At 40.4% G+C, this 24,482-nt stretch overlaps 2 protein-coding genes across 3 annotated transcripts in view; both read left to right on the top strand.

Annotated features, from left to right (window-relative positions):
* The window catches only part of Lin52 (lin-52 DREAM MuvB core complex component), a 103,779-nt gene that overhangs the window by 64,667 nt on the left and 14,630 nt on the right, over nt 1–24,482 (top strand). The gene's annotated exons all lie outside the window — the stretch shown is intronic.
* On the top strand, nt 23,295–24,463 carry LOC122118792 (putative monooxygenase p33MONOX). Its single transcript, XM_042692746.1, is given in 2 exon segments — nt 23,295–24,097; nt 24,100–24,463. Coding segments are annotated over 2 exon segments (894 nt in total). The 5' UTR covers nt 23,295–23,547; the 3' UTR covers nt 24,444–24,463.

Genomic DNA, 24,482 nt, shown 5'->3' with positions numbered 1-24,482 from the left:
TTTTATTTAATTACTCATTTGCTGAATTGAAACTTCCTGTAAAACTACTTAAAGGTAATAAAAAGTGAATGTTAGGGCCAGGTACCAGTGACGCACACCTATAATCCTAGCTACTTAGCCGGCTGGTGTGTGTGTGTGTGTGTGTGTGTGTGTGTGTGTGTGTGTGTGTGTGTGTGTGTGTGTGCGTGTGTGTGTGTGTGCGCGTGCGTGTGTGTGTGCGTGCGTGTGTGTGTGCGTGTGTGTGTGTGTGCGTGTGTGTGCGCGCGCGCGCGCGCGCGCGCGACAGTCCTGGGGCATGAACTCAGCGCCTGGGCTGGGCGCTGCCCCTGTGCTTCTTTTTGCTCAAGGCTAGCACTCTATTACTTGAGCCACAGTGCCACTTCCGGTTTTGTCTGTGCATGTGGTACTGAGAAATCGGAGACTCTCTTTAACCAGCAAAAATCTGGAAGTGGAATTGTGGCTCAAGTGGTAGAATACTAGCCATGAGCAAAAAAGCTCAGGGACAGAATCCATGCCCCAGGACCAACCCATAAAGAAAAGAAGAAGAAGAAAGATTATTAGGGAATTTCTGTAGATTTATAACAGAAATTGTTAGAATTCATACTTCAGCACTAAGATTTGAGGGTTGACTTTAATTGGTATCACACTGTGTTGTGTTTGTATCCTCTGGGTGATTGTATCCTCTGGGACCCAGTCAGGAGTAATTTGAACAGGTTGAAAGGTGTGAAAGAAGAGTCTAAGGTTTAGTGGAGAAGTCTCCACAAGATTCTGCTTATCTGTGCAGAAGATATTCTGTTGTGGGCATAAATGTATTGTCCATTTCCAGGATGTCTCCAGTAGTGTGTTGCAGGAGCAGCCTAACCCCATGGAGCCCCATCACTAAACTGTGAGTGCACCATTACCAAGATGATCACTGCTAGAACCTTACATGCCATCCTGCTTCTCACCCCACAGAAAAACCACACAGTGCCAGAAGGAAAAGTGCCTTCTTACTTCGGCCTGAACATCTCCCTCCAGTGCCCTCTATTGGCAAAGCTTAACATGGCGCCAGCTAGCAAAAAAAAATGTAGCTTGCTGACAGGTCCAGCTCTAGGACCAGAGATTTAAGAAAACTTGATTGGTGGATGGAAATGTGGCTCAGTGGTAGAGTGCTTACCTAGTATGCATGAAGCCCTTGGTTCCATTCCTCAGTACCACATAAACACAAAAGGCAGGAAGTGGGCACTGTGGCTCAAGTGGTAGAGTGCTAACTTTGAGCAAAAAAGTTCAGGGACAATGTCCAGGCTGAGTTCAAGCCCAGGACTGGAAAAAAAAGAAAAGAAGAAAGAATTTGGCTAAGTGGCTCTTTCCACTTAGGCATGCTTCCTGAGATACTGATTGACTTAGATAAGAATGTCTCTTAAAATATGTGTGGCTACTTTCTCAACGAGTTTAAATAAATGTTATTCAATATCAGGCTTTAGCAAAACTTCAAATTTTAAAAAAACTGATGGTAATTGGAAGACCACAAAGCATGAATGGGGATAAAAGATGGCTCTTGCAATCTCTTAGCCTTCTAACCACTTTAATTTTCAAGGAGTGTTACTCTCCCAATATTCCTATCTTCCGTTAGCACCTTTCTTGTGATCATATAGTTGTTAGGAATGCTTTACTTAAAATTAGGGACCAGGCTTTCCATTACATTTGTGTAGAATAGAACAGTAGTGTGCAAATGCCTGCTGAATAAGGAAATTATTTATAGTCACAAAGCAAGAAATGGAAACATAGGCTCCACAGCAGAGAACAGTTAAGTCTTTACCCATGCTTTTCTCATGACTACTTTTTCAGAAGCTATCAAGAGCAAATTGTCTCCTGCTTGCTACAAGTATAATTGACATTATGGATCTAAACAGAAAACCATTATAGGAGGGGAGTAAGGTGTGGGAAAAGCATTCATCCAGGTAGATGATGGTTTTGGTGCACATGTTTGCTTTTCTTCCCATCCCAAGCCTTACAATTTTTTTTTTTTTTTTGGGTCGGTCATGGGGCCTGAATTCTGGGCCTGAGCACTGTCCCTGACCTCTTCAACTCAAGGCTAGCGCTCTACCACTTGAGCCACAGCACCACTTCCGGCTTTTTCTGCTCATGTGGTGCTGAGGAATCAAACCCAGGGCCTCATGGATGCAAGGCAAGCTCGCTACCACTAAGCCACCTTCCCAGCCCTACAAAAAATACTTTTAAAATAGCCTAGCATGATGGTACACACTTGTAATCCCAACCACTCGTGAATTGGAGTCTAGCTTAGCAAAAGGTAGCATGAAATGCTGTCTCAAAAACAAAAAGATGGTGGGAGTAGGGAACATAGCTTATGTACACATTTATTAAATGGCTTTTGTTTCCCTGTGTATGAACAACCATTAAAAAAATTACTAATGTTGAGGAAAACTCCCGATAGTCAAAGAATGAAGGCAACAAGCCAGGTGCTGTTGGCTCATGCCTGGAACCCTAGCTACTCAGGAGGCCAATCGGCAAACATCTAGCTATGGCTCAAGTGGTAGAGGGGCACCCTTGAGCAAAAAAGCCAAGCGAGAGCTGAGTTCAATTCCCAGAACCAGCACCCCCGCTAAAAGTAACAATGGAAAAAGTCAACTTTGAGAAATAAACTGTGTCTTCAGAAAGAAGAAGGTGAATTGTATGATGTATCTCAGTATCTTGTAAAGATTTAGACAGTAGGCAGATAGAGATTTCTTGTTGTTGTTGTTTAATTAAATACTACAAAGACGGCTAATAAAGGTGCTCTCGTGTTAGAATGGCAGCTTAGCAAACATCAGGCCCTGAGCTCAAGCCCTGTATTTAAAAAAATTAAAAGTAAAATAAAAAAATAGATAAATGTTACAAAGAAAACCAAAAAAAACTTCAGGAAAATAAAACAAAAATGCCAGAAAGGAGATATAATCATAGTTTATTTTACTACATGGTAGTAATAATAATAATAATAATAATGTAGAAGGTGGATGTTTGTAAGAAGTTACTGTTTATGGACGGCCACCTGCATAATGACCTTTAGTCAATAACATACCACATATACAACAGTGGTCACATAACACTCTAATGAAAAATTCTTGTTCCTAGCAACTCTATAGCCATCCTAACTTCATAGCAACATCATTGCTCATGTGTATGTGGTAATGTTGCTGTAAACAAACTTCCTCCATTGCAGTTAAGTACAGTACATAATACTTGATCACTTTAATAACTGATTATTACTAGTTTATGTATTTACTAAACTGTTCATCATTATTTGAGGGTGTACTACTTATTTAAAAGTTTACTGTAATACAGTATGCCCTGTTATGTCAGCAGTACTCTCACATCTCGGGTTTATTGTGTCTCTTGATTGCATCATGCATGATGCAATTCATGTTATTTTATTCTTCATGGTTCTAGAAGCAGCAAGCTTTTGGTTACATGGTTTAATGTAACCTAGGTATGAATCAATCTGTATACCTTTGGAGTTGTAGAGATACTATGATTTTAATACAAAGACTAAATCTCTAATGAAACATTTGTCAGAATGTGTGTGTGTATTATGGAATGACACATGACTGAGTCTAGCAGTAGGGTGCTTGTATGTGTGTTATGAGGAAGTAAGGCAGGAGGGTGGGTAGAGAAAAGAGCTAAATCATCACTTTCTGATGCCTTAAGTTGCAAAAATCCAAACTTTAATTCAGATATATTATTTAGTTATTTAGAGAAATAAAGATAATATAAAATCAGCTGACCAGGGTAAAAGTGGTTGCCGTTGGGAAAGAGTTAATGGCAACCATGTTTTTTTCTTAATAACTATAGAATTATTTAGTGTTTGCAATATGCAAACATACAACTTTTTGTTTTCAAAACAGGTTTAAACTCAGGGCTTTCACTTAATTGGTAGACATTCTACCACTTGAGTACCACCTCTAATTAATTATTAAAATAAATGAAATTGGTAATAACGACCGAGACTGTATGTTCTAACATTTAAGACAGATTAAATAATGCTTGCTAGCAAGATAATAGAAACCAAAATAGGCAAAATGTATATAAACAAGTCAAAACTAGGAAGTAGAGGTATGGCTCAAGTGATAGAAGACCAGCCTTGGGTGGGTAGGGAAGGATATTTACTTCTCTTCATATAAAAGGAATCTAATTATTTTGAATTAAAATGTGATTGCTATCCAGAGGCTAGTTAGTGGCTATGCCTGTAATCCTAGCCATTCAGGTGGCTGATATCTGAGGATTGTGTTTCAAAGCCAGCAGAAGCAGGAAAGTCTGTGAGATTCTTATCTCCAGTTAACTACCAGAAAATGGAAGTTGCACTGTGGCTCAATGTAGTAAAATGCTAACCTTGAGCAAAAGAGCTCAGGGATAGCTCCTAGGCTCTGAGTTCAAGCCCTGTGACCACCACCACCACCACAGCAACAAAGTGATTGCTTATGTTTTCATATATTTCTGTATAATACAAATAATAAATCCATAGTTTCTAGATGAGAAGCAACTGTGTTTCCATCCAATGATGGAAAATAGCAATTGACTAACAATATGTAGTAACAAATTTGATTAAGAAATTGTGCTTCTTCTATCTTCCCTGCCTTGATGTATCACTTACGGTAGTTAACTGGATTACAATTTATTTGGAAAAAATGCACTTCTATGACGATTTCCATTATTAGAGTCTTTTAAATATTGATCTTTGGTAACTGATATGTTGTTTGGATGGTATTTTCTTTTTTAACATAGCATTGAATTGTACATTTAATATTAGGTCTTGGGTGACGTCTCTGGGGAGAGTCGAATTGATGGGTCCTTTTTCTGCCAGTCCCAGGTGGCCTGTCAGGAGAGCAGGTGTTACTGGAATGGGGCATACATTCAAGAGTCATAGTGCAAATCTGATCAAGGCATATATTCCCCAAACCACTCAGGCTAGTGTCTCTCCTGGGGAAGAGACCAGCATCGGCCTCCTGCTGTGCTTGCTTTCTTCTCCTTTTTTTTTTTTTTTAAGGAAAGGAAAAAAAAAAAAAACTAATTATCATCCTACAGTAAATGTCATTCAAGTAAAATCCCTGAAGGATAAAGGCATAGGTGACAAATGTTCCTGGAGAGAGTGTTGAGCCATCACTTGTCTGTTTAATGAATCATCCATGTGTGGTACAAATCACGTGCTATTTCTGCTATTGTGCATTTCCTCTGAAGAAATACTGATTATCTGTAAGCATAAGAAGAATTGTACCATTTTTATAAACCTTTTGGATTTGAGCAGACTTCTAGTGTCAAGAAGGATAACAAGGGATTGGTTAATTGCTCTTAGAGCGTTCAGGGAATGGCTGTTGACTTCACCTATTTTTACCTCATTTTTGACTAGGCTTGTTGCATCTCATTTTGACTGCCTTCACTATAACACAACATTAATCTCTGTCCTGATCTAGAAGGCAGAGTTAGGAATAATGGGGAGAAATTAGAGGAGTAGATATTTACTTACTTATTAAAGAAGAACTTAAAGAAGGCATTAAAGAACTTTCCTAATGTCTAGAAATTAAGTGAGCCCTCAAAAAAATTCAAATTTGCTAGGTACTAGTGGCTCACACCTACAATCCCAATTATTTAGTAAGGAGGCAGATATTAAGAGGATCATGGTTTGAGGCCAGCCTGGGCAAAAATAGTTCAAAAGAACTATCTTAACCAATAGCTAGGCATGGTGGCACATGTCATCCCAGTGAGATAAGAGGCTGATACTGAAAGAATCACAGTTCTAGGCTACCCAGACAAACAGGAGACTCTGTCTCAGTAGAAAAAGCTAAGCATGATAGTTGCCTGTCATTCCAGCTAAAGTAGGACACATAAACAGGAAGATCACAGTCTGAACTGGCCCAGGCAAAAAGCAAGACTTGTCTCAAAAATAACCATGAAAAAAACTAGAGATGTGATTCAAGCAGAACAGTTGTCTAGCAAGCTCAAAGCCCTGAGTTCAAACCCTACTACCACAAAAACGTACCAAATTTCTCATGAATGAGAAATTCATCAACCTCTTCGTAGGAATTAGGAGCACAGATTACTTAATCTAACATACTCTTCTGATTTTCAAGAATTAAGGAGTCTATTCAAATAGATTGTTCTCAAATTGATTTTCAAATAAACATCAAGCCTTTGAATTGAATTGTATCATTTTTCCTAAAGTTCTGTTTGTTTCTAATCATAATAGTCCTCTCTGTTATAGTAGTTGTTAATGGGGCAGTAGTGCTGGTAGTTGTTATTTGTTTTTTTGTTTTTTTTTTTTTGGTCGTGGGCTTGAACTCTGGGCCTGGGTGCTATCCCTCAGCTCTTCAGCTCAAGGCAAGCGCTCCACCACTTGAGCCACAGCACCACTTCCAGTTTTCTAGTGGTTTCTTGGAGATAAGAGTCTCACAGACTTTCCTGCCCCAGCTGGCTTTGAACCGTGATCCTCAGATCTCAGCCTCTTGAGTAGCTGGGATTACAGGCATGGGCCACCTGGCTGTGCTGGTAGTTCTTGCTTTGAGTTAATAATGATTCTGATAGGAAAATTAATGAATTTTTAAACCCTTTTCAGAATAAAATAGAAATGCTTAATCTGAAGCCTAAATGAATTGGACAACAAGAAACCTTTCGTGGAAGTGTGTGTGTGTGTGTGTGTGTGTGTGTGTGTGTGTGTGTGTGTGTTCATTATTGGTCATGGAGCTTGAACTCAGGGTCTGGGTGCTGTCCCTGAGTTCTTTTTTGCTCAAGGCTAGTGCTCTACCACTTCAAGCCACAGCTTCACTTCCACTTTTGGGGTGGTTAATTGGAGATAAGTCTTACAGACTTTCCTGCGCAGGCTGGCTTTGAACTGCAGTATTCATAACTTAGCCTCCTGAGTAGTTAGGATTACAGGTATGAGCCACCAGCACCCAACAAATCACTGGTTTTGTAGCCCTTTGAAAGTAACTTTTTTTTTTTAATTTAATTTAATTTTATTTGTGAACATACTGTACAGAGGGGTTACAATTACATGGGCAGGATAATGCATACATTTCTTACCAAGCATTGCAGCCTCCTCCTTTGTTTACCCTTCACATCCCTTCCCAGTCTCCCCCCTCCCTCCCCCAATCCCAATCCTTCTCCTTCCCTCCCCCCCCCCCCCCCCACCGACGTTGTAAAGCTCGTTTTGGACATGACAACTTGTACTTCTCATTGTTGCATGAAAGTAACTTTTTTAATTAAATGTTTCTTGAGAGAAAGAGGATCTTGCTTTGTTGCCTATCTCAGACAAAAGTTCTGAAATCCTTATCACCTGTGCTTTCTTAACGATTTTTTACAGATGGCCCCAATATGTGTATATATGTTAGTCTGACATTCATTTTTGCTTTTCACAGGGGCTTTCATACATTAGAAAACTTGCTGCTCTATTGTGAAAAGTATGGCAATAACTGCCAATTACCATTGCTAACTTAAGTGGTTTTCACCCCAATTCCACTAAGATGGATCCTTTTCACACTATTAGGATGTATATCTTCTACAAATTCTCAAGCTATGGCTGGGAAGGTGGCTCAGTGGTAGAGTGCTTGCTTTGCATGCATGAGGCCCTGGGTTCGATTCCTCAGCACCACATAAAGCAGAAAAAGCCAGAAGTGGCTCTGTAGCTCAAGTGGTAGGGCACTAGCTTTGAGCTGAAGAGCTGAGGGACAGCATCCAGGCCCAGAGTTCAGGCCCACGACCAACAAAACACAAAAACAAATTCTCAATCTTTTTTTTTTTCCCACCTGGTTGGTTTTGGGTGCTAAATGTCCAACATTAAAACAAAACAAGAATATTTGTTGGTAAACTCTCTACAATATCTTCCTTAACTCTTAGAGGTTACTTTAGGATTTTAATGTTCCATTTTCTTTCTAGTTAAAATAAAAAAGGTTGAATGAAAAGTTACTATTTTTCTAGTCAATCTGTTGCTTCATAATAAATATTTAATGCTGAGTAACTCATACTATATCCTCCCCTTTCTTCCCCCCAAAATTGGTTTTCTTTTTATGAAGACTTTATGTATGTATGTATGTATGTATGTCAGTCATGGGGTTTGAACTCTGGGCTTGGGCGCTGTCCCTGGGCTCTTCTGCTCAAGGCAAGCGCTCTACCGCTTGAGCCACAGTGGCACTTCCAGTTTTCTAGTGGAGATAAGAGTCTCGAGGACTTTCCTGCTTGGGCTGGCTTTGAACTATGATCCTGAGATCTCAGTCTTCTGAGTATCTAGGATTACAGGTGTGAGCCACCAGCACCCGGCATGAAGATTGATCTTTGATCGCTTTTGTTTTTGAAAAAAATCACTTTTTCTGATACAAATCATTAAAATCTAACTGGTATACAAAAGTTCAAACCAGAACTTTAATTTAAAAATTAATTAGGGTGTCATTTCCTCAGCACCACATAAGCCAAAAGAAAAAAGCCGGAAGAGGCGCTGTGGCTCAAGTGTAGAGCACTAGCCTTGAGGTGAAGAGCTGAGGGACAGCGCCCAGGCCCAGAGTTTAGGCCCCACAACCGGACCCAAAAAAAGAAAAATTAAAAAAAAAAATTAACTAGGCTGGGGTGCAGGTGACTCACACCTATAATCCTACCTCCTCTGGAGTTTGAAATCTGAGGATCATAGTTTGAAGCCAACCCAGACAGGAAGTCTGTGAGTCTGTAGAGTCTTATCTAATTAACCACCAAAAAGCTGGAAGTAGGGCTGTGGCTCAAGTGGTAAGCATTAATATTGAGCCAACAAGCTCAGGAATAGCACCAGGCCCTAAGTTCAAGCCCTAGGATCAACCCACAAAAGAATTAATTAGAGGAAATGGCGCTGTAGCTCAAGTAGTAGAGCACTCGCCTTGAGCTGAAGAGCACAGGGACAGCACCTAAGCCCAGAGTTCAAGCCCCATGACCAACAAAAACAAAAAAACAAAAAAAAAACAACACACAGTTTGGGGCTGGGAAGTTGGCTCAGTAGTAGAGCGCTTGCCTTGCATGCCTGAGGCCCTGGGTTCGATTCCTCAGCACCACATAAGCAAAAAGAAATAAAGCCGGAAGTGGTGCTGTGGCTCAAGTGGTAGAGCGATAGTCTTGAGCTGAAGAGCTGAGGGACAGCGCCCAGGCCCAGAGTTCAGGCCCCATGACCGGACCTCCAGAAAAAAAAAAAAAAAAAAAGAATTAATTAGATGGGCAGAAACTGTATAAACAAACATCCAAAATGAAACACCAAAAATAATATTAAAAACTAAATTAACAAAGCCTCAATGGAATATTATAGTCACAAAAAATGAAGAAATAAATAGTGCAAATCTGATAAAGAAGGCCAGTATATCCAAATCTGAAGAAAGCGATACAAAGATACCTCATAATGAAAATGTCGTGAACTGATGAGAAAGAGAAAATCTTAACACAAGCGAAGGGGAAAAAACATATGAGGGAAAACAAAGTAAATCAGATTACTGTTAGAAAGTATGCAAGCCAAAGATAATGGGATAAAACCTTAAAATACTGAAATATCTGGTTGTGCACAACTATAGTTCCAGCACTTAGGAGGCTGAGTCTGAGATTCAGCCCAATCTAGGCTACATATTGAGAACATTTCTCAAAAAAAGAAAGGAAGGAGACAGCCTATTGGATAGTCATAGATTTCTCAAATAGCACAAACCTAAGAGTCAAGATGAAGTTTTACATATTAGAAACAAAAAATTGGTAAGAGATTTTTTAAAGCACTATAATTAGTAATAACATAACCATAAAATTCTTAGGAATAAATTAAGTATATGTAAGATGTACATTGAAACCTATAAAGAATTGCCAAGAAAAATGGAAGCTCTAAGTAGCAGCAGATATATACCATGTTTATGGATGATGGCCAAATATTGCTCACATTTTCTCCCTGGATTGATCTCTATATTCAATGCAATTCTAGTCAAAGTCCTAGTAGACTTTCTTGAGAAACTTGAGCAATAGTGAAAAAGAGCAAAATATTGGAGGACTTACATAATCTTGATTTCAAGACTTACAGTAAACCTACCCTTATTGAGAGAATATTGTTTTTGATGGAATAAACAGAACAAAATAAAGAGTCCAGAAATAGACTTGTATATAGACAGTCCATTATTGTTGTTTTGTATTTTAGCAAAAAAAAAAAAAAGAAAGCCAAAATAATTCAAGGATGTTCTAGTATTTTAGCACTGAAACAACTGAATTATCTGGGAGGAAGACATAAACCTTGGATTCATATATTACAACATAAAAGTAACTCAGAAATTCATGAATATAAATGTAAAAGATGAATGTCTTAAGCCAGGTACACTGCAGTGACTCCTGTAATCCTACTCAGGAGGCTAAGATCTGAGGATTGCAGTTCAAAGCCAGTACAGGCAGAAAAGTCCCCATGAGAATCTTATCTCCAGTTAACCACTCAAAAACTGGAAGTGGGGCTGTGGCTTAAAGTGGTAGAGTGCTAGCCTTAATTAGCCTTAACTAAAAGAGCTCAAGGACAGCACACAGGCCCTGAGTTCAAGCCCCACAACTAGCCAAAAACAAAAAACAAACAAAAGAAAACCTCTTATTATAGAAAGCCTTATAGAAAAATCTCTGCACCCTTAGGATAGCCATAGGCTTCTCAGCTAGGATGAAGCGTAAAAGAAAAACATAATAAATTATACTTCAGAATGTAAAGCTTCTGCTCTTTTGAAAACACTGTTAAGCAAATGAAAAGACCAGTCTGGGAAGATGGCTTGCCTAGCTTGCATGAAACCCTGGGTTTGATTCCTCAGTACCACATAAACAGGAAAAACAGGAAGTGACGCTGTGGCTTAAGTGGTGGAGTGCTAGCTTTGAGCAAAAGAAGCTCGGGGACAATGCCCAGGCTCGTGAGTTCAAGCCCCAGGACTGGCCAAAAAAAAAAGAAAAGATATCACAACCTAGGAAAAAATACCTGTAATATATGTGTAGTTAAATTTTATTAATAGGTTCTGAACTTGCAGATTTGCCTACTTGATATTTATTACCCCAAAACCAACATTCATAGTGCCTTTACAACCATTGGTGGACATTCAAATGATGTCATAAACATTTAATGACCCAACATAAATGCTCCCAGGTGAAATTAACTGATGCAGTATTCTGCTCTCTTGTTTTAGCGCTCATACAGAAAACAACTATCCTACTGTGACTTCTATGGTACTATTTGTTAAACATATTGTTGCTCCTTTTATTGGTGGTTTTGCTGTTTAGAATGGCTCCCAAAGCATAATGCTGAGGTTCTGTACTCTGTTCCTAAGTGCAAAAGGCTATGATATGATATACTTTATGGAGAAAATAAATGTTTTAGATAGGCTTCATCCAGGCATGAGTTATAGTGCTATTTGTTGAGTTTAATGTTAATGAACCAACAATATATACTAAATAAGATATTTTTATAGACCATAAGTACTACAAATAACAAGAACCAAACTGTGCCTGATATAGACTATATCTAGAATACATGACAAAAACAAAAAAACCAACCCTCTTAGAGCTAGGTGCCAATGACTCTCACCTGTAATCCTAATTACTCAAGAGGCTGAAAGATTGGGAGAATCACAGTTTGGAAGCAGCCTGGGCAGAAAAGTTTATCATGCCTGTCATTCTAAGCTAGATAAGGGGATCTCTGTTCCAGAAAAGTCCACAAGACTCCTCAGTGGAGGGAAGCCAGATGCAGTGGAGCTCATCTGTCATCCCATCCATGATGAGAAGCCTAATATAGGCAGCTGATGGTTTAGGAATCCCTCTGGGCAAGAAACCAGACTTTATCTAAAAAAAAAAAAAAAGGCCAATAGAAAGCATAGCTGGAGACATACCTTAATGATGTGGGGCCTGAACTTTGGGCCTGGGCGCTGTCCCTCAGCTCTTCAGCTCAAGGCTGAAGCTCTACCACTTGAGCCACAGCGCTGCTTCCGACTTTTTCTGCTTAATGTGGTGCTGAGGGCTTGAACCCAGGGCCTCAAGCATGCATGGTGGCTCTACCATTGAGCCACCTTGCCAGCCTCTAAAAGAGCAACGAAGTCTGTCTGTCTGCCTGTCTCTCTCTTTCCTTCCTTCCTTCCTTCCTTCCTTCCTTCCTTCCTTCCTTCCTTCCTTCCTTCCTTCCTTCCTTCCTTCCTTCCTTCCTTCCTTCCTTCCTTCCTTCCTTCCTTCCTTCCTTCCTTCCTTCCTCCCCCCCCTTTTCTTTCTTTCGTCATGGTACCTGAACTCTGGGCCTGGGCGCTGTCCCTCAGCTCTTCAGCTCAAAGCTAGCGCTCTACCACTTGAGCCACAGTACCACTTTCGGTTTTTTCTGCTTATGTGGTGCTTCGGAATCAAACCCAGGACCTCATGCATGCAAGGCAAGCACTCTACCACCGAACCAACTTCCCAGTGCCCATGATACCTTGCTGAAGATAGTTTTCAAAGGGATAAAATATTTGAACTGACACATCACATGAGAAATAAATGGTCAATGGGCATGTAAAAATGTCCAGAACTGGTACTGTGGCCCACAGTTCAAGACCCACGACCACCACACACACACACACACACACACACACACACACACACACACACACACACACACAAATGTCCTTAACATTATTAACCATCAGTGAAATAATACTTGCAAATTAAAATCACAGTGTGATACTGCTAAGTAAATATATACCCATTAAAAGAGCAAAAATTGAGGATGATCAATAGCAAGTGTTGGAGAGAATGTGGGGCAAATGGAACTAACAGATTACTGATAGGAATTTAAAACATTGAAGGCTATTTATGAAAAGGTTGACAATTCTTTTAAACTTAAACAACCACATAACACAATTCTATTTGTGATATTTTTTGCTCGTTATGAAAAATCCTATACAGAGACAGATAAAATGTTCATAGCAGTTTGATACATAATCATAAATTGAAAACATCGCAAAAGTCTATCAGTAGATAAATGAATAATCAAATATGTTGCATTAGATCCGACAAGACAATAGAATGTGCTAAGAAGCAACCAAGTACTGATACATTCAATAAAATGTAGTAATATTCAAAATGTTTTGCTGAAGAGTATGTGCTATATTATTTTATTATATAAAATTCTAGAAAAGATGAATCTAACTTGTAGTAACAAAGTAGATCAGGGCCATGGGTGATGCTGAGATTGATTGCAAAGGAGCACAGAAGAATGATTTGGAATGTTAAGTATAAGTCAGGACCTTAGCAGTTTATGTAATGTGGGATATAGAGCAGGATACAACTTGATTTGGATAAGACATAAGAAACATAATATGAAGCCAGCACAAAGAAACAATAGCATTTATTAAAACAAATAAGAACTTTGCCTCATAAATATATTAAGAATGTAAGAATGTGTTCAGATCAGTTAGCGGTCAGCCTGGTTTCATAGACACCAAAAATGTCATGAGTGCAAAAACAATTCATAACTCTCAGTCCTGTATTGTGTTCAGTAAATACATTTCAGGACATAGTTCAGTGACTCACCACTTGCCTTTCACATCTGAAGCCCTGGGTTCAATCCCCAGCAATGTAAATAAATAAGCGTGCACACGCACAGGTGCACGCGCGCACACACACACACACAAATGCACACACACATTGAATAAACCAACTAGTGTAGCACAATAATGAATACATGGGAAGTTCACAACTAAATACTTATTGTATAAATGAAGTTATCTATATTGTTCATAATCTGGGTAAAGATTGCTGGTTCAGCTATTACATTTAACCAATTATTTGCCATCCTGAGGATTATGTAGATTTCATAGCAATATTAATCTTTCATTTCAAGGATTTTGGTATGTTTAAGTATATAGCACTTTAAAATATTTTTTAATGTAATGCATTTGCATTAACCTAATCTGCTTATATTAAATTTAATTGCATCCTGACTTTCCAGGATGAGTAGTCCTTAAAAAAAAAGGAATTTTTTTTCAAGTTATTATTCATAATATCTAAATGATTTAAGTACAGTACTCACTTTAATTCAAAATATTCTTTGTTTTGTACTTTTTAGATTTTTGCTTTTTTAAATGCTTTTTCTAAAGTAGTACATATTTTTTTTTTTTTTTGGTCGTGGGGCCTGAACTCAAGGCTAGCACTCTACCACTTGAGCCACAGCGCTACTTCTGACTTTTTCTGCTTAATGTGGTGCTGAGGGCTTGAACCCAGGGCCTCATGCATGCAAGGCAAGCATTCTACCACTGAGCCACCTTCCCAGCCCCTAAAGTAGTACATCTTAAGGCCAAATTCAGATGTAATTTGAATTTAAACAAAATTGTAATTATCAAGTATGTTCTTTATTAAAGCATATGACAGTAAGGTCCCAATGCCTATGATTTTTCTCAAGAAGATTGGTTAGATTTTCTTTCACTATTTTAGCAACAAGAAAGTCAGAAGGAAAGGGTGAGCTGTGCTTCAGATAGAGGTATAAACTGGTGCCTGTGTCTTTGGTGGAGAGACTTGCCTTCTGTGGCTGTGAAGTCTCCTGATCAGAAGTTTGACAAATCCAGAGAGCTTTTTACATCTAATTTTTGTAGCTAATTTTTGCTTAGCTGTACATACCACTTATTTTAAAATTTAAAGGAACTTTATTGAAACATCTTCCACATAAAATTCACCCACTTAAAGTATACACATAAATGGATTTTTAGTATAGTCACAGAATTTTGCTACTGTCACCGTAGTCTAATTTTGGAATATATACAAAGAAAATCCATGCTTATTCACAGTCACTCCCTATTCTGGATCCCCCACCCTACCCTGCCAACCCTAGGAACTACTAGCCTATTTTCTGTCTGTAGATTATATCCATTTATTTGTGTGGGAGGGGAGGGGTTTTAAGGCTCTTTCTGAATAGTTTATTGGAGATAAGAATCTCATATAAACTGGGCACTGGTGGCTCATGCCTGTAATCCTAGCTACTCAGGAGGCTGAGAGCTGAGGATCTAGGGTCAAAGCCAGCTTGGGCAGGAAAATCTATGAGACTCTTATCTCCAATGAACCACCAGAAAACCAGAAGTGGTGCTGTGGCTCAAGTGGTAGTACACTTACCTTGAGCTGAAGAGCACAGGGACAGTGCACAGGCCTAGAGTTCAAGCCCCATGACTGACAGAAAAAAAAAAAATCTCATGAAAGTTGGGAGTGGTACTGTGGCTCAAGTGGTAGAGCACTAGCCTTGAACACAGAGGCCCGGGGACAATGTCCAAGCCCTGAATTCAAGCCCCAGGACCAGCAAAATAATAATAATAATATATCACAACTTTACTATCTAGGCTGGCTTCAAGACGTGAGCCACTAGCACCCAGCGATTATATTTCTTTTTGTTACTAAATAATATTATGTCATATGTATATACTCCATTTTTATCCATTCATAGCTGATGAACATTGGAATTGTTTCTTCTTTAGGACTAATGTGAATAATATGCCTGTGGACATTTGTGTACCTTTTTTATATTATCATTTTTAACCTTTTCCTGATGTGGGGTTATGTTCCTATACTATGCCATCCCATTTGCATTAGAACATCTCAGGGACAGTCTTAATATGAGTTTAACATGTATTATCCAATGATCTACATAGTAAACTGATTGGTCACTCAGCTGTTGATTAGTCTCTCCTTTGTCTTTCTAAATCATTTAGAAACTGTGACTGGGCAAACAGATACACAGCCCTTTATTTTCATCAACATTCAGTATTAGATTCCATTTCAAATGTTTTCTATCTTGGGGCTGGGAAGGTAGCTCAGTGGTAGAGCACTTGCCTTGCATGCATGAGGCCCTGGGTTCGATTCCTCAGCACCACATAAGCAAAAAGAAAAAAAAAAGCCGGAAGTGGCGCTGTGGCTCAAGTGGTAGAGTGCTAGCCTTGAGCTGAAGAGCTGAGGGACAGCGCCCAGGCCCAGAGTTCAGGCCCCACGACCGGACCCAAAAAAAACAAAAAACAAAAAAAACAAATGTTTTCTATCTTGAACTAGAATAGAGAAGAATGGTATACTGTGAATTTGTCTTTAGTGGATTGGATATCTTGGAACATGAAATGACAATGGGTCTTCCTCTGTTTTCATTGTTTTTAAATCACAGTTATTTCGTGTGTGTGTGTGTGTGTGTGTGTGTGTGTGTGTGTGTGTGTGTGTGTGTGTGTATGTGTGCAAAAAAGAGAGTCATATAGCATGAACTCAGGGCCTGGGCTCTGTCCCTGAGCTTTTGTGCTCAAGGCTAGCACTTTACCACTGAGCCACAGCTCCACTTCCAGTGGAGCTTCTGGTTGTTAATTGGAGGTACAATTCTCACAAACTTTTCTGCCCAGGCTGGTTTCAAACTGTGATCCTCAGATCTCAGCCTCCTGAGTAGCTAGGATTAAAGGCATGAGCCACTAGCAGGCCCAGCTTAATGAAAGGAATCTTTTTTTTTTTTGGTCCTGTCATGGGGCCTGAACTCTGGGCCTGGGCGCTGTCCCTCAGCTCTTCAGCTCAAGGCCATCGCTCTACCACTTGAGCCACAGCCCCACTTCCGGCTGTTTTCTTTTTGCTTATGTGGTACTGAAGAATCGAACCCAGGGCCTCAGGCATGCAAGGCAAGCGCTCTACCAGAGCTACCTTCCCAGCCCTGAAAGGAATTTTTTGTTTTTGTTTTTGTTTTTGGGTCCGGTCGTGGGGCCTGAACTCTGGGCCTGGGCGCTGTCCCTCAGCTCTTCAGCTCAAGGCTAGCGCTCTACCACTTGAGCCACAGCGTCACTTCCGGCTTTTTTCTTTTTGCTTATGTGGTGCTGAGGAATCGAACCCAGGGCCTCAGGCATGCAAAGCAAGCGCTCTACCACTGAGGCACCTTCCCAGCCCGTGAAAGGAATTTTTAAGTGTGTTATTCACATTGTATTTTTTTGACTGTTGAGTCAACTCTGAATCTTAGAAGTACAATCCTTTAATCAAATTAGAGCTAGCTTAACTATGAAAACTAGCTTTTGTAATTTTTCTGTCTTTAAATTTTAAAAAAGACTTTTAGGGGAGCTAGGAGTAGAGCTTAGTAGCGGAATGCTTACCTGGTAAGTCAAAGACCCTGGGCTTGATCCATAGAACTTCTAGCAAAAACAAACCAACAAAAAGATTTAGTTTGATCTGTTTGGTTATAAGAATGCAAATTTAAAACTAGGGAGGGGGTAATAATGTTGGACAAGAAATGTACTTATGGGCTGGGAGATGGCTTAGTAGTAGAGTACTTGCCTAGCATGTATGAAACCCAGGGTTCAATTCCTCAGTACCACATAAACAGAAAAAGCTGGAAGTGGGGTAGTGGCTCAAGTGGTAGGGTGCTAGCCTTGAGCAAAAGTTCAGGGACATGTCCAGGCCTTGAGTTCAAGCCCCAGGACAAAGAAAGAAAGAAAGGAAGGAAGGAAGGAGGGAAGGAAGGAAGGAAGGAAGGAAGGAAAGGAAGGAAGGAAGGAAGGAAGGAAGGAAGGAAGGAAGGAAGGAAGGAAGGAAGGAAGGAAGGGAAAGAAAGAAAAAAGGAGTTTTTTTTAAAGAAATGTACTCATTACTTTATACATATAAGCCCTCTGTACATGACCCTGACAATAAAATTAAATTAAAAAAATCAAAGAATACAAGTTCATTAAAACCAACATAAATATAAAAGGAAAGACTCTGAGATTTGGGTATTTCATGAAATTTTGTCAGGTTGATTTTATAAGCACAATAACTTTTAAATTTTTTATTGTTTTTATAAAGGTGATATACAGAGGTGTTAGAGTTACATAAGCCAGGTAAAGAGTACATTCCTGTTTGAACAATGCCAGCCTTACCTTGCTCTCTTCTAGCACAATATAATTTTTTATTTCTATTTTTATAATTTTTGAGATTAAATAAGTACATAAATTTCCACAAATTTCAGAGTATTGTAGGATAGTGATACTTAAAGTTACAAACACATTTTTACCTTCACAAGGCAAATTGTCATTATCTTAGTCTACAAAGTTTGTGAATTCTATAAAATTTGACAATGCAATTATTTCTTCCGTGTTGGGTGATATGTACACTTCTTTCCTTTTGCTTAATGTAGCTGTTCCCTCTTTCCCTCTCATTCCCTCCCTCCCATCGCTGCCCTTGAGTTGCTTAGTTTGTTTTCATCAATGTCCAGTGTAGCTGATTGACCCCTCTGTTGTATTTTTTCCTGTTTCCCTCTGATTCTGTGCCGTCCTCTTAGCTTCCCTCAGATGTGCATGCATATATGTATGTATGTGTATATATATATATATATATATATATAAAATATATTATATATATATATATATATATGAGGTCAAGAACATGGTGTCATTTAGAAATTATATGACAAATTAAGTTGATATCCTTTGTTTCTTGAGTCCTGTTTACTTTGTCATATCTCCTTACATTTTGGACTTAACTTCCACATATCAGGGAGACCATGCTAGCACAATAATTTTTAACTCTGCCACTGGCATCTGACAAAAGTAAAAAATTTTTTTTTTTTTTTTTTTTTTTGGGTCCGGTCGTGGGGCCTGAACTCTGGGCCTGGGCACTGTCCCTCAGCTCTTCAGCTCAAGGCTAGCGCTCAACCCCCTTGAGCCACAGCGCCACTTCCGGCTTTTTTCTTTTTTGCTTATGTGGTGCTGAGGATCGAACCCAGGGCCTCATGCATGCAAGGCAAGTGCTCTACCACTGAGCCACCTTCCCAGCCCCCCAAAAGTAAAAATTTTTAATTATTAAGAATTATAATGGCAGCCAGTAGCTCACACCAGTAGCTCACACCTATAAACCTAGCTACTCAAGAGGCTGAGATCTGAGGATCACAGTTCAAAGCCAGCCTGGGCAGAAAAGTCCGTGAGACTCATCTCCAATAAACCACTCAGAAAACCAGAAGTGGTGCTGTGGCTCAAGTGGTAGAGCTCTAGCCTTGAGCACAAGAGCTAAGGGACAGCGCCCAGGCCCAGAGTTCAAGCTCCATGACTGACCAAAAAAAAAAAAAAAGAATTATAATGGCAGCCTGGTGCTACTCAGGAGGCTGAGACCTGATGGCGGTCAGAGAGCTAACCTTGAGCAAAAAAAGGTTAGGGACAGCACCCAAGCCTTGAGTTCAAACCCTATGGCTGGCACACACAGTCACATATGCACAGACACACAGATATGTATACAATTATACATATATATGTATATATATATATAATTAATGGTTACTTAGAATCTAATTAACCATCTATCTTGCCATACTGATTACCCACAAGTTATTTTTTTGTTTGTTTGTTTTGGTCTGGTTGTGGGGCCTGAACTCTGGGCCTGGGCGCTGTCCCTCAGCTCTTCAGCTCAAGGCTAGCGCTCTATCACTTGAGCCACAGCACCACTTCCGGCTTTTTCCTTTTTGCTTATGTGGTGCTGAGGAATCAAACCCAGGGCCTCATGCATGCAAGGCAAGCGCTCTACCACTGAGCCACCTTCCCAGCCCCCACAAGTTATTTTTTAAATCCTAAATTATGGTCAGTACTATAATCGAAAGAGTATTTTTCACTCAGTATATTTTTATTGTGCATTAACTTCTAATTCATGAAACATCAAAATAACACTTCCATATGACTTTATAAGTAGGCATATGCAATCAAGTTCCTACCTGGTTGCCATGTGATTTTAAAAGAAATTCATAAGCATATGAAAACTGAAATTGTACTTTTATGTTGCCACATAACTTTTTGTGCTTCATAGTTGTAGAGAGAATAATTTTTTAAAATTAAGGCTTACTGGATGGCTACTGTATATTGTACATTTTATCCAAATCCATAAGGGGGAATAACTTTTAAAGTTGCTTTTATCCAGAGATAGAGATGTAATTCAGTGGTCGAATACTAGCCTAGCATGCACAGGCCTGGGTTCAATCCCCAGTGTTGCGAGGAAAGAAAAATATCATTCATCAGTAAGTTTACTGGTTAAGAAAATGAACCACATATATGTGGAAACATAGTACAGGTAATTCAAAATCAAATTACTTTCTGTGTGTAAGTGGCACATACCATAACCCCAGCTATTCAGATGGTGGAGATCAGGAAAATCAAAGTTCAAGACAATCCAGGAAAAAGTTAGCAAGATTCCATCTCAACAAACAAGCCAAGTATAGTAGTACATTCCAGCTACTTGGGAGGTATAGGCAGAAGGATCAAGTCTGAGTTTGGCCCAGCCAAAAAGTATGAAATGATGCCTGAAGAATAAAGCAAAAATGAGCTTGGGAATGGCATAAATGGTAAAACCTTGCATAACAAGCATAGGCCTTGAGTTCAAACCCTAGTACCACAAAAAAAAAAAAAAGATCAAATTATCATCTGAAACAAGTAATTTGTTTTCAATTGGATAAATCAGCAGCTTTGAAGTAAAAAAAAATGATCGAAATAAAGTAGAATTATTAAGGTACCACAAATATAGTTATTGATAGTATGACAGCAAATTTGTTGAAATTTACTTTGACGAGTGATTAAACTTTTCCTTTTTGTAACTTCCTAGCTCCCAGCCTGGCTTTGTCTTTAAAGTTAGCCTTGTTACTCATTCTCGACATTTCCAAGCATAGTACGAAGTAAGAGTCATTATGAATTCTTAAATTATTTCAGAGAAAGATAGGTTGGAAGGTCACAGTTTTTATTACTAGACTTAATCTGAGTTCAATGTAGTAGATTTTTTTTAAAAAAATAAGGAATCTTTTGATTGTTGATCGTGTGTAATTTCTCATCCAATGAATAATGGAAATAAACTTTTATGACATGAAAAGTTATCCCTTCTAAAACTTTTCTTGTCCAACCATTCCTGAGACCTCTGAAGAGTTAATGATCCCTATCTCTGTTCCCTGGTCTACTCTTCTCTGAGTACTCATTCATGTAGCTTCCACAACTATATTGTGATATGAATTATATCATATATACATATCATGTATAGTGATAAAGAGAAAAGGCTATCTTTCCAGAGACACATTTGATGAGGTTTGTTTTTTGTTTTCAGAAACTTCAAGGATAAACTAAAGCATAATTTTCTCCAGGTACCCATCCCCAAATTCAACTTCTATTATTTTTTTTTTTCTTCTTCTTTTTGGGTCAGTTGTGGGGCCTGAACTCTGGGCGTGGGTGCTGTCCCTTAGCTCTTCAGTTCAACTAGCACTCTACCACTTGAGCCATAGCATCACTTCCAGCTTTTTCTGCTTATGTGGTGCTTAGGAATTGAACCCAGGGCCTCATTTATACAAGGCAAGCACTCTACCACCGAGCCACCTTCCCAGCCCCTGTTGTTCTTACTTTATCTGTACCTCTACATTTCCGTACTTTTGTTGTTCACTGGAATATTTTTTTTAGTCCTAAATGTTTTGCCATTTCATCTATAAACACTTAAGTATATACTTTAACCAAAAGCCCCCCTTTAAAATAACACCATGGTTACCACACTGAGCAGAATAATTCAAGAATAATTCCTTTACAGTGACTACTATAGTCCATAACCGTGTAACTCAGAATTGGTTGTTTTTTTTTAGAATTGGTTTCTTTGAATCAGAACGCAAAGCCCACGTAGTTGATGTTCTATTTAATCCTCCCGCGACTGCTCTCCCTGCCTCCTGCAGGACGTACACAGCCTGTGTGTGTGTTCCGGTTGGAGTCAGGTCATGCACAGTTGGATGGGCAGCTCTAATCCGTTTCATCCTCATTGTTGTTATTAGTACTAGCTGTTCAGTCACCAGCTATGTGTCCAGCAAGGAATGGCGGGAAACATGCCACATTTTCCCTCTTTTACTTATCAGTTTTCAGAATGAGTTGAAATGACTAAAAGGTTTATTTGCTTGTTTGTTTTTAATATGTAGGTGCTTGTTTTTTTAATTTCATTTTTTTCCTTTTTTCTCTTTTGTCAGCCATGGGGCTTGAACTCAAGGCCTGGGCACTCACTGTTCCTGAGCTCTTTGAGCCACAGCTCTACTTTCTGTTTTTGGTGGTTAATTGGAGATAACAGTCTCACGGACTGGCTTCAAACTTCCATTCTCAGATCTCACCCTCCTGAGTAGTTACGGTTACAGGCTCAAACCACTGGCGCCTGGCCCTTTTAATGTTTTTTTTTGGGGGGGTGGGGGGGATTGCTGCTGTTGTTGTTTTGTTGGTCATGGGGCTTGGACTCTGGGCCTGGATGCTGTCCCTGTGCTCCTCAGCTCAAGGCGAGTGCTCTGCCAGTTGAGCCACAGAGCCACTTCCGGTTTTCTATTGGTTAATTGGAGTTAAGAGTCTCACAGACATTCCTGCTCGGGCTAGCTTTGAACCGAGATCCTCAGATCTCAGCCTCCTGTAGCTAGCGCCTGGCCTTTTTATATGTTTTGATCTGTTGAAATCATTACCCTTTTCTGCTTCCAAACAGTGCCATCTGTAGTGGATGCCCCTTACACTAGTTGCCTATGCATTTTGACATGGCCATAGTAAGTGTTGATGATTTCCTTGTTTTCAGGCATATCAGAATACCCCTTGTTCATTTATTTCTCCAGATGTGAAATCACATTGATTTTTCCAAGGAAATCTGGCTCTTTTTTGTTAGAAATCTAAACACTAATAGTACTCATTGTTATTGTACAGTCATTATTTGCAGACCTTCTTCATGAAGAGTGGTTTTTAGTTCTTGGTTTGGTTTGGGGTTTTTCTGAGACAGGGTCTTGCTATATAACCCAGGCTGACTTGAACTCATTAGGAAGTCTAGGCTGACCTTCCAACTCATGATCCTCCTGTCTTGGCCTCTAGAGTGCTGGGGTTACAGGCCTGTGTGACCACATGTGACATGAATTTTTTTTATTTTATAAAGGTATGTACAGAGGGGTTACAGTTACATAATTTAGGTATTTCTTTGTGACATGAAATTTTTTAAAAAGAGGAAATGAGATTAAATGTTCTTATCAATAATGTATTAATATATCTAGTTTAAGTTAAAGATGGTAAATTGATTTTATTTAATGTATTTGATTTTGGGGGGGGTGTGCGCGTATGTGCTGGCTCTCTCTCTCTCTCTCTCTCTCTCTCCCCCTTTCTCTCTCTCTTTCTCTCTCTCAGGTTTTTCATCCAAGGCTGATACTCTACCAATTGAGCCATACTTTCACTTCTAGCTTTTTGCTGGTTAGAGATAAGAGTCTCATAGACTCTTGGGCTATCTTTGAGGGAAAAAAATCATTTTTAGGTGGTCCCCGCGCGGCCCGGGGTCGGGTGTAGAGCTCCGCCGCTGTGGCCGGCACTCGCAGCACGGCTCGGCGGCCCGCGCCGCGGCCTCTCTGGAGATTCGGGACCTCCGAACCTGTTTAGTTTGCCGCATTCCGGGCCGACACAGCGAAGAGATCAGACCCTCTCTGGATGGCCTGGGCGGAGGAAGCTTTGCCGGTTTGCTGCAGCTGCAGCACGCTCCTCATTCACCTCTGTCTGTCGGCATAGTGGCCACCTCATTTCACAGTGGTGGCCGGGATCAGCTCCAAATTCTATCTCTAAAAGCACCTTGGATCCCAGTCTTACAATGGCTACAAGACAACCAGAAGTGCCTGCCCTTGGGCCTAGTGGGCCTTTAGGCAAGATGTCACTGCCCGTCGGGATGTGCCGCCGGGCGTTCAGCTATGACGATGCCCTGGAAGAGCCCGCGCCCATGACCCCTCCCCCATCGGACATGGGCAGCATCCCCTGGAAGCCAGTGATCCCTGAGCGCAAGTACCAGCTCCTCGCCAAGGAAGAGGGAGACGCCAGTGTGTCCCCCCCGGCCGAGGCCACTGAGGGTGCCGACAAGGTCCCGGTGGTGAAGGCTAAGGCCACCCATGTCATCATGAATTCTCTGATCACAAAACAGACCCAGGAGAACATCCAGCGTTTTGAGCAACAGGCAGGGCTGAGAGATGCCGGCTACACACCGCACAAGGGCCTCACCACGGAGGAGACCAAGTACCTCCGAGGGGCAGAGGCGCTCCATAAACTGAAGCTGCAGAGCGGGGACCTAACAAGAGAAGAAAAGCAGCCCGCCTCAGCCCAGTCCACCCCGACCAGCACCCCCCAGTCTTCCCCTAAGCACAAGCCCAGAGGTGGTTCACCTCTGCATCCTCCATAGCCCTGCCTGGCCCGAATCCTAGCACCATGGATCCCGGAAGTGGGGATAAGGACAGAAACATGGCGGATAAGTGGAGTCTCTTTGGACCAAGACCTCTGCAGAAGTCCGACTCCGGAGGTTTCACCCTCCAGGCCTACAAAGGGGCGCAGAAGCCCACCCCCATGGAGCTGATCCGTGCCCAGGCCACCCGATCAGCCACCTGCAAGCCCCCCAAGATGGACACCCCCGTGACAGAAGGGAAAAAGCCACCACCACCTCCACGGACCCACACTCTCAAACCCCGAGACTTCAACGTGCTCACGCCCACTGGCTTTTAGTGCACTCCCTTGTCCCTGGAATTCTGTCCTCTTGGTTGT

This window comes from Dipodomys spectabilis, unplaced genomic scaffold, assembly GCF_019054845.1.
Source record: "Dipodomys spectabilis isolate Male_0828 unplaced genomic scaffold, ASM1905484v1 ptg000157l, whole genome shotgun sequence".
In the NCBI taxonomy this organism is placed as follows: domain Eukaryota; kingdom Metazoa; phylum Chordata; class Mammalia; order Rodentia; family Heteromyidae; genus Dipodomys; species Dipodomys spectabilis.
This window is presented reverse-complemented; position numbering and strand designations above follow the sequence as displayed.